The following is a 10,815-nucleotide window of genomic DNA, read 5'->3' on the forward strand; positions in this document are numbered from 1 at the left end:
GGTGACAGCCACCACCACCATCATAAACTGGTAGTGCTAAACTAAATTTAAATAATCACAAGAGAGAGAAAGAAAAATAGAGAATATATACTTAATTATTATGGTTAATATTCAACTTAATTGTAAGAAAAAGTATAGGGAGCCAATGGCTTAAGCGTACAATGTGTACAATGGAGGTTTAGAAAGTATTAGAGATATGACCATTAGTGTTACATTATCCTGTCAGGTTACACTTTTGGGATGAGTGGTTTCAGATATGGTATTAGAGTTCTAGATCCGAAAGGTCAAGAGTTCGATCTTTAGTGAACCCCAAAATCAGTTTAAATTTTTATTGAGATGTTCCCTAGCACTACCAAAGACAAAAAGATTTGGTAAGCTATGTTTCATTGGCAAGTTGACCAAATTTAACATTTGGTAAGTCATACGAGTAACAATTAAATATTCAAAGTAGTAGAGGGGCAAGGAAACCAATGAAGAAAGAACTGCTACATGGATTCGGTTATCCACCTTAGCGGCTGACCTAATAAAGAATGATTCTGTTATCCATTTCCCACTGATTAGTGATTAGTTATGGTAGTTGAACTCTTGAACCAACTTTGAGTTTCCCTTCCTAAATATAAATTGGTTCATCCTGTTCTTTCCCAATCATAAAACTCCCTGACCCAGTTTTTCTTTGTACTTCCTGAGCACAAGAAGTCCACTAGAGAATCCAAACTCCTAGCAAATCCAAAATCTTAAGTAGAAAACACACATGGAACGCTTGGTGCCGTGCCACATAGTCGCGGTATTAGCCGTGGTCATGGCAATGGTTGTGCCGGCCTATGCCCAGATCAGTACCCCTTGCAACACATCAACGATAAGCACTTCCTTCACCCCATGTGTTGGCTACCTCACAGGCAGCAGTTCCAATAGCACCTCCCCCACCGCGGCGTGCTGCAATTCAGTCAAGTCCCTCACAAGTGGCGGCATGGATTGTTTGTGCCTCATCGTCACCGGCAGTGTTCCCTTCAGAATACCGTTCAATAGAACCTTGGCCATCTCTCTTCCTCGTGCTTGCAATTTGCCTGGTGTTCCTGTTCAATGCAAAAGTATATATATTTCTTCAATTTTATTACTCATTAGTAATAATGTTTATTTGTGAAATCTAATTCTGATTTCCCATCAATAAGACTAAGACATTTAATTTTCTCTCTTCATTACTTTGCAGGCACGGGTTCTCCTCTTCCTGCTCCAGGTAATGCCAGTATTCAATTTTCCTTCCCTTCTGAAATTTCTTGGCTTCTTTTTATGCAAGTAAAGTATAAATCTTTTTCATTTGAACTAACTAGTACTTTGAATGATTTTGATTTGTTCTTGCAGGACCAGCAGCACTTGGACCATCTCTTTCCCCTGCATCTGCTCCTTCTGGATTGATTCCATCTCCAAGTCCTCAAGGTACTTTACTAATATTCACCAAAAGAACTTAGTGCAACAAAGATACTTATCTCAACTGGGAATACCAATATCAGCTTCTCTTTTGTTTTAACAGATTCTCCTCTTCTCCCCTCACCAGTTACACCTTCTCTGTCCCCGGAATCTGACACGACCCCTCCATCGGTGGACTCCGGTGCCCCTTCTGCGACAAGTGGCCGTGCCGGTCTGACTCCATCATCCGCCGTCTCATCTTACAGTCTCCTGCCTTCTGCCGTACTTGTTGCGTTGGGATATGGTGTTCTTAAACACTACTAGGTTGTGTGCAATGCATGGTTATTTCTTTGGGTTTTGCTCTGATTCATTCATACCCGCATTGGGAGACACACTATTTATCAAATGAAAAGGCAATGATTGTATCCACAAATGACCACAATAAATTCTTATTGTTTCCATTTAGTCTACACGTTAATTTACTTATTCTACTTCATTTTTAAGTGATAAAAGAAAATGGCGGAATTATGCACCAACAAACTTTAATATAGCATCATCTACATTTTAACTTTTATTTTTTCATAAAAATATTTTTACTTGAGTTGTAATGACTCAACGCAGTTATGCAAAAACTCGAAGGGCAATTGCGGGAATTCGGTTAAACTGTGCGGGTTCCCTCCCGCCAATGCAGAATTAGTCCCAACGGTCTGCCTGTTGAAGTATTCGTTTAAATCGAAATTAAACTGGAATTAAGATCAATAGTAAATGAAAACACAGCCAAACGCACCCTAATTGTTTGATAGTTATAAAATTAACTAATAAAAAGAAAGTTTTATGCGTAAAGCTAGTGAGAGCGTAAACGTAATCTCAATTCTCTTGCTCCCGTGAATGCCAACCATGGCTACCGGCGTCACTGCAGCATTCGTCCTCCTCCTCGCACTGGTTGCACATACGGAGGCGCCGACTTCCCCGACGGCGACAGGTGGCTGCACCGACGAGCTGCTGTCGTTCTCAGCGTGTCTTTCATACGTGTCGTCCCCGCCCAACGACCTCAACGAGAGACCTTCCGCCAACTGCTGCGCCGCCTTCAACTCGGCGGCGGAGTCCGGCGGCGCAATCTGCCTGTGCTACTTCGTACGCTACCCTAACATCCTCGGGTTCCCTATCAACTCCACAAGGCTCATCTCGCTTTCTTCCATTTGCAATCCAACTCCTCCTCTTTCCTTGAATTTCCTCTGCTCAGGTTCTTCTTCTTTCTTTCTTTTCTTCAATCTTTCACATGTTCTTGGTTTTTCTATCATCACGATTCGCATCACAATGTTCTCATTCATCCATTCTTGTTCTTTTCATGTGCAGCATCACCGGCTCTGCCACCTCTCAACAGCGCAGCGACACTGGGATTCACCATATCTGGTTCTTTAACTCATTTTTGGCTCTTATTCTCTCTAATCTTTAATGGTTTTCAAGTACGATAATGAACACTAACGTTTTGGTGTTTGTGATTGACAGGGATCCAGGGTGGCGGTGGAGGAAGTTCAACAGCACCTAAGATTGGTGGTAGGTCACCAAAAAGCGGGGGAAGAGGAAGGCCATTTTTCTTTCCATTGTCATCAAATGGAAACGGCGCAGCTTCAACACACTTGTGCAGCAGCAACACTCTGCTACTACTCTCAGTAGCACTTGCCATCTTTGTGTCACTCCTCAACACTCAATAGTGTACAGTGCTCAATGTGTATGTGTAACTATCACCCTTCATAACTGGTTGCTACGTAGCATGATTTTCTTTACTATCATTGCTCTCAGTAGCAGTTGTATATACGTGACTAGTTGGTAGTCTATATCAATATCATTGAATCACACTTTTTTGCTAACTACTGCTATTAACTGTTACTGTGTTACGCCTCCATTACTTATTATTGAAAAAATGATAGCCTTTTCACAATCCAAATGTTCTCGTTTCTTCAACACTTCAGGATTGAAACTCAGGAAACTTGTGAAAAATCACATATGGTTAAAGTTTTCTTTTCATTTTGGAAATACATCACCAATGGTTAAATAATACTATAAATAGTGATTAGTGAATTCCTCCAGGTTTTCAATATCACAGCTTGGCCCGGGTTTATAACTGAACGGGACTCTTCTTTTCACCCCATCGTAACAAAACGTAACATTGATATTTTTTCCACACATTCCTAAGTAAGACTTCTAACATAGTAGTAGTTGTAGTAGACTAGCAGTAGCGAGTACAAGTTCAAACTTGTAAATAACATGCAAAATTATATCATTTCTAAGTCGGATATCTTCAACTACTTCTCCAGCCATCAGACCATTCAGCCTCATCAGTAACAGGTTTGGGAATCTCCACCTGGGATAAATCTTGACCCCATTCTACAGAGTCCTCTCCATTGACCTCTCCATAAGGCTTCACATTGTTGTCTCCAGCGTCCTCAACATAAGTCTTTGGCCTATCAGGAAGTTTACAACCCTGATAAGATTTATTGTCTACGCAGTGCCACAGCATTTGGCTCCAATAATTGTCCTGTCAAACAAGTGGAGATTAAAATGTGTATAACTATCAAAACCAAGGATCTATCTAACAATAGGGTTTTATCCAGTTTTCACTATTAATCATCTTCATTTTTGTATATTTTCTAGCAATAATTATCCTCTAGAAAGACCAACCGAATTAATGTCTAAAGTAAGCATTTCCGATTTCTCGGTATCATTCATACAAGTAATAGTAATACTACCTTTTAAGTGAATATGGAATGCAATCTTTCAGATAATATATGGAAATACCCCATTCATAGCATAAAGCTCATCATATAGATTATAGACAACTAACTGGACATCAACTCATGGCTAATTAGAGAAAAAGGCAATACCTTGCAGATAATGTGTGGATTCCCGATGATAACCAACAATGATATGGCACGAGTTACAGCCACATTAAACCTTCTATGATTGCTCAAAAAGCCAAGACAGTGGACTCTGTCAAACTCATTGTGTTTGATGGTTGATCGAACAGTTGATATGATAATAACTTCCTTCTCTTGTCCTTGAAACTGTTCAACACTACCAACTTTGATATCAGGCATCTCTTGATTTTCAAGAGTCTGTTTAATTTTGAGTACTTGTTGCCTATATGGTGCTATTATGCCAATGTGTTCCTCCATTATATTCCCACCAGCTGTCAGCCTCTTGACAACTTCGACAACTTTGCTCACTTCAATTCGGTTGAACCATGAGGGGTTATTCCCTTCTCTTTCATCACATCCTTGGATGCCAAAGAAAAGAACGGGAAACTCCTCATTAGGGAGGAAGCCAGGACTCACCATGAAGGTTGTCTTGTCTCTGCATGCAATCAACGCCCCATTATAAAACAGCTTTGAAGGGAGATGTAATATCTCTGGATGGCATCGATAATTATTAACCAATGTCGTTGCATAATTTGCATCTCCAGTTGCATACATCTCACATTGAAACAGTCGTGCCAGGTATGATGTCCCCAATCCATGTGTATCTGCTTTCTTCGAATAAATTACTGGACCCAACTGCATTGGGTCTCCAGCTAGAACAACAACAGTTTCCCTTCTGCAGAGATGGGATATAGGGATCATGGTTTCAGGTTCTGAGGCTTGGCCAGCCTCATCCAAGAAAATGTGAGAGAAATGACCCCGTGAAACATCTTCTGCATAAAGAAGACAGGCACTCATATATGTTGATATTATAATCCTATAATGCCTGAGGGCACTGACTGGCGGGCATTTAAATATCAACTCATCAAAGAAGCAGAAACGGATAATTTCAGGTTTGACATCCTCATATGGCCTGGTAGAAGCATTGAGCCTGAATATTTCATTTTCTTGAAATTCAACAGACTTCTCAGCAAGCAGTTTCTCTAATATGTGGTCTGCTGCACTATTTGATGGTGCACAGACAAGAATACGGGCATCCTTATTATGTTTGTAGAGCTGGAGAACTGCTTCTACTATTGTCTTAGTCTTTCCCGTACCTGGAGGCCCATAAATCAGATATGGTGGCGCCCCTTTGCAACCAACAATACTTTTGATTGAAGAAATCTGCTCATCATTAAAAGCACCAGATATGGGAATCAGATCAGTGGTTTCAATGAACCTCTTCCTGGCTAAAGTAGATGGAAAAAGGAACTCGGATCCTAAGCCACTGGCTGCCTCAACTGCTTGATACAACCTTCTCATATTGATCCTATTGTAGGTGAAGTGAACATCATAAAGATTTCCATCTCTATGGCGCAGGTGAAATTCATTATCAAACTTCAAAAAGATCTCATCAGCTTCAACACGATGGATAAATCCCTACAAAAATTCACATATGATTTTACATCGGCAGAATATTGACAGTAACTTGATAAATATATTCTCAGACTTGTTTGAAAGAAAATCAGATATGAACGTATTATGAAAAATAAAATATCCCAAATATATATATATAGCTTTGGCTAAATTAAAGTTCAGAATACCAGTCTGTAAGTTCAAAAAAAAATTATAATAGTATAATATAATTTCTAGATTCTACAATTTATGCTTACCAATTATATATCAATACAATCATATTCATATGCATATCTTAACAGTATTTGTCATTTCCCAATTGCATGCAATCAAATTATAAATGCCATAGATTCCTAATTAAGAGTCCAAACAAAGCAATAATAACTCCATTGATAAAGCTGAAATATATGAATGAATAATTACTGTTAAGCATCTGCGGACTAGTTCTAATGACCAGATTCTGTTATAATGATTTCTAGTTAATAAATTGATTTGTCCAAGGAGTATGAAAAGACAATGTGATATGCAGCTAAATAATTAACAAACCTGATAAGGGCGTCCAGTGTTCTTATCATTTTCAGATGCTAGTTTGGCAAAGATGAAATCCCCATGAACCAGTGATGGTCTTCTCTCAGCAAGCCCAGGAACCAACATGGACAAAAATTGATTGGGTCTCTTCCTCATTGTTACGCATTCCATGTCATAAGTCTTCATGTCTTCCTGAAGCATAAGTCGGTGACAAGAATACAAAGGGAACCAAGATCAGTCTTTGCATATGATCATTCGTAAGCTACTCTCTTTTTGTTCTTTCTTTATGAATAAACAAATTAGTATACCTCTAATTGTATTTCTTCCATTATCACCAATGTTTTGAAAAAAGAAGCATAATTCTTTCTTGTTAGACCACCTTCAACAGCTTCAGGGATCTGATTGCTCTCAAGCAAGTGTCTAATATCCCCGGGAATATCATATTTTGGAAGCCTATTAATGTAGGCCCGATTTGTTTTCCCTGCAGGACGTGAGCCTGCGACGAAATTATCTACTGCAAATTTGTCTTTTCTTCTTTGTCGAGAATAAGGCCTCTTAGAAGCCAACGATTTCGAAATCTTGTCTTCAACTAAGACAAAAACCACCCTTTCTATTCTTTCTTCTCCAACATCAAAATGCACAATTGATTGGTACATGCCCATTTCTTTTGTCTTGCAAGACAACCATACTTTTAAAATCTCACCAGGCTGAAGCATTCTATCCTCCAAATCAAATGATTCGAGAAAGCCCTCATCTGAATCTCCATTTGAATTTGAATTTGCTGATGGAGGTTCCATCAGAGAAAGAGTGAAAGTGTTCTGAGGATTTGAGGCAAAAATATGAACAGTCCACAACTGCACAGGCTCTTTGGTGGTATTATTGATGGTTATTAAATCCACAGCAGTATCTCCAACAAACACTGATTGAGGCTTCCCATCCACAAATGCAAATGGGATGGATATGATAACCGGATCGCCATCATCAATAGCAGCGTAACTACAAACAGATTTCTCTTCCTCAAAATCTAGAAACCCGATTTCTCCCTTTCCTCCAACATAAGAGCATTCATCATCTGACCTGTATCCAACAGTACTCATCGGGGATGAACAGAACTTCCAACTCAGTTCTGCAACAGATACAAGATGAGAATTTCAGAGAAGGAAAAAACATAGATGATAAAGTCAAAGCATCCCTAAAGAGAGTATTTGTTAGGTCACTCCACCATAAAAATAGTGTATCTCACATAAGAGAAAACTCTCTTGTCATCAAGCAAAAGGAGAGGATCCAAAATCATTACTAAGTTAAAAGATTATCTCTCAATAGAACCTAAATTACACATTTATCTCTTCAATAACATACAACCAAATACAGGAGAAACAAACACGAACCAACAAAACAAAATTACGCCCACAAAACAATACGATAGCATTAGGTAAACTTGCAAGCAGCTCTTCAATATTTGTGATTTTGCAGAGGACATAAATCGCAAACAAAATACTGAGAAAATAAAAATAACAATGCGATGAAAATTTGAAATTTGCAGGGTGGCAATTATGTGACGTGGTTTTGTTATTTATTTCTACGGAAAAATGACTTTGGGGAATTCGAAAAAGGAAAAGGAGGATTTTTGCGATGAAAGCTTACCAGAGAAGAAATTCTGGAGATGAAAATGGGTGAGAGTGAGAGTGAGAGTGAGTGAGACAGATACTCACACTCCCCTGCTTCCTCGGAAACACTCTTCAGCTTCGGCAACGTTTAGAAGGGAGGTGAAGCGAGAGCCCAGAGGCTGAGACTATGTATTGAATTATGTCTAAATATTATTTTTTATTTAAGATAAATGATTATTATCGTGAATTTAATTTAGTCCCCAAATTTAATTCAGTCTCAACCTACTGCCCACTGTTATCACATTAGATTAAACACTCGAATTTGGTCACTAACAAGTAACCAAGAATTTGTAATCTCTTTGTAATTTAATGGATGCGTTTTTAATAAAAAAATTATTAAAAAGTAATTAACTTTTTAAAAATATTATTATAAAATAAATTAAAAACCAATTCGTCTGAGAATAATAAAGAGATTTATCAACAACAAAAATACTCATTCAAAATTTTATTTTATTTTATTTTTTGTTTTTCACTAATTTGGGTGTTTTGCTCCATTTCTTCCTTCCTACTCCAAATGAAAGGAAACAAAAGTAAGGTATATGAGGTGTGTTATTCCCTTCCGTTTCATGCTTACGATTTACGATACTCGATCCACTTATATAGTCATCATATATGGCTATATGCGTCACAATACTAGTTAGATGACATATATAACTTCAATCACATTGGACTGATATTCCTTCTACTACTAATATTCGATCATTTTGTTCCAAATTATTTTTCACCTTTTAGTTTTTAGAATTTTAATATTTGTATACCAAAAGTAACTATTTATTTGTGTATTTATAAGGTATTAGAACTTTAGAAGTGAATCCATAAAAAAATGCTCCACTATAAGGTTTTCCGTTTGTTAATCTATACACAAACTTCGTGTTCTCTTTTTTTTTTGTTAAACTATCTTACATTTTTGTGCATTCTCGTAATTTTTTATTAATTCAAGATTATAATAGTGGTAGTTTATTTTATTTTACTTTTTGACAAAGAGATTATAATAGTAATTTGATTCCTTAAAAGATATATATTATATAATATTAAGATCCAGTTTGAGTAAACAATTTAATTAAGTTATTTTTTTAAAAAATAAAAAATAACTTAAACAAATGATTATATTAAAAGTAGCTTATAAATAAGTTATTTTATATTTGGATTTTTAGTTCTAAAAGTACTTATTCTATAGATATGATAAAAAGTAGACAAAAAGTAGCATTATGAGAGAGGTTATTTTTTTAACTTTTCTATAAGTTCCTAAATAGCTTCTTAGAAAGCTTTAGTTTGATTTTAAAAATTGTACCAGATATTAATACTACTACTTTTCATAAGTCAAAAACTCAAAAAAATTATTTTTAAAACTTCCCAAATAAACCCTAATTTAGTCTCTAAAACGATAAGAATAACATTACTCAAAAATCAAAATAAACAAAGGATATAACATATTATTTGATCTCCACTTTTAAACATAGCCATATCATGGTATTCATGGAACATATTTAGCTATTATTTTTTTATTATTAAATATGAGCCTTGAATTTTATTTAATAATGTTAAAGTATAATTGATATCAATTATATTTATTTAGCATATTTATATATTTATTATATATGAGATATTATGCGTTTATTGCTATGTTTCTTTTAGTACCTATACATATCCTTATATATTGTATCATTCGAGCATCACACCCAATAATACACAATCACTTTCTTCTGATTACTCTCTTATTTCTAACATGGTATCGATAGCATAGATTTTTTTTTATGGAAATTAGTTCTTAGCCTTTCATGTTTTCTTCTTCCGACAGCCTTTTTGTACCTGTTATCGACCCTTTTTCCGACATTTTCCTTCGTTAATGACCATACCATCGTCTTCTTCTTGTCGCTCTGAGTCCAACCACGTCGCCAGAATCCTCCAATGCGCCGCCATGCGTCGCTGGAAGATCGTTGCCCGCTTCCTCTTTCTTCTCCTTCCAGATGCATCCAGCATTGTTGATCAACGTCTACGATCAACGGTCCAGACTCCTCCACGTGTCACAGACCATGCTTCCCGTCGACCCGCGTGTCAACCTAGACCGACCTGCTTCCTGACCCGCGTGCCAGCTTCTCACCGCGTTAGCGTTGATGTGTCTCCTTTTCCTCTTACACGTCGCCACGTGTCCTCCACTGCTGATGTGGCTGCTGACATGGCACATAGTGGGACCCATCCTAAAATTTTTTGGTTGAGATCTTTTCGATTTTGACTTCTGTTTTCTCGATTTTTGTTACAATCTTGTAGTTTTCTTTCTTCTCTTTCATCTTTATATTTATTATATATTATGGAAAAATCATATGTGTTTGTTGCCACAGACAGAAAGGGTAAATTTTGTCGAAATTGTAACTATTCCGGACACCTCTTCTCAGATTGTCCTTTTATTGAATGTCGCAATGCAAACATAAAGGTCACATTAGCTACAATTGTCCAAAACTGTTCTGCCATTATTGCAAGCTCTTGAAATATTTGATTACTACCTGTCCTTCTCGTCCACCACGTTCAGATCAGAACAAGTATTATTCTCGTCCCAACTACTCTAAGAATGTGCCTGTTTTTATTGTTGCTGCTACTGCTAATGAATCCACCAACTCTGCTTCTCTCAACCCACCTTCAGTCTCTCCATTCGGTATTGAGTTTCTTCTTAAGCAACTTTTCTCTTTTTCTAATAATACCTCTACTACTTTTTTCACTCTTCCAAGTAATTATAAATGGTATTTTGATTCTGGTTGCTTTAATCACGTGTTTCCTTTGCGTTCTTGTTTCTCGTCTTTGTCTACCATTACAAATGCACCTTCTGTCAACACTGCTAATGGTTCCCTCTTGCATGCAATACATAAAGTTTTATTTCACAGTCAAATCTTATTCTTTCTAGCACTTAT

At 37.0% G+C, this 10,815-nt stretch overlaps 3 protein-coding genes across 4 annotated transcripts; 2 read left to right on the forward strand and 1 right to left on the reverse strand.

Moving 5' to 3' along the window:
- Positions 1-617: 617 nt before the first annotated feature.
- LOC107488495 (non-specific lipid transfer protein GPI-anchored 20) lies at positions 618-1,869 on the forward strand. 2 transcript variants are annotated; one of them, XM_016109249.3, is made up of 4 exons: positions 618-1,088; positions 1,208-1,234; positions 1,360-1,434; positions 1,553-1,869. In XM_016109249.3, the coding sequence occupies exons 1-4, from the start codon at positions 752-754 to the stop codon at positions 1,726-1,728; spliced, it is 615 nt and encodes a 204-aa protein (XP_015964735.1). In that variant the 5' UTR covers positions 618-751; the 3' UTR covers positions 1,729-1,869. The 2 variants fall into 2 exon arrangements, with proteins under 2 accessions (XP_015964735.1, XP_015964734.1); XM_016109248.3 differs by having other exon boundaries at positions 628-1,088; positions 1,529-1,869.
- A 432-nt stretch (positions 1,870-2,301) lies between these two features.
- On the forward strand, positions 2,302-3,309 carry LOC107488497 (non-specific lipid transfer protein GPI-anchored 25). The gene is made up of 3 exons (XM_016109250.3): positions 2,302-2,647; positions 2,761-2,817; positions 2,914-3,309. The coding sequence occupies exons 1-3, from the start codon at positions 2,302-2,304 to the stop codon at positions 3,117-3,119; spliced, it is 609 nt and encodes a 202-aa protein (XP_015964736.2). The 3' UTR covers positions 3,120-3,309.
- Positions 3,310-3,478: 169 nt separating this feature from the next.
- LOC107488493 (probable RNA helicase SDE3) lies at positions 3,479-8,035 on the reverse strand. The gene is made up of 5 exons (XM_016109246.3): positions 7,890-8,035; positions 6,554-7,371; positions 6,264-6,437; positions 4,290-5,741; positions 3,479-3,943 (listed from the first exon to the last, which is right to left on the reverse strand). Exons 2-5 carry the CDS (start codon positions 7,340-7,342, stop codon positions 3,707-3,709), a joined length of 2,652 nt encoding a protein of 883 aa, XP_015964732.1. The 5' UTR covers positions 7,343-7,371; positions 7,890-8,035; the 3' UTR covers positions 3,479-3,706.
- Positions 8,036-10,815: the final 2,780 nt, after the last annotated feature.

This window comes from Arachis duranensis, chromosome 5, assembly GCF_000817695.3.
Source record: "Arachis duranensis cultivar V14167 chromosome 5, aradu.V14167.gnm2.J7QH, whole genome shotgun sequence".
Taxonomy (NCBI): domain Eukaryota; kingdom Viridiplantae; phylum Streptophyta; class Magnoliopsida; order Fabales; family Fabaceae; genus Arachis; species Arachis duranensis.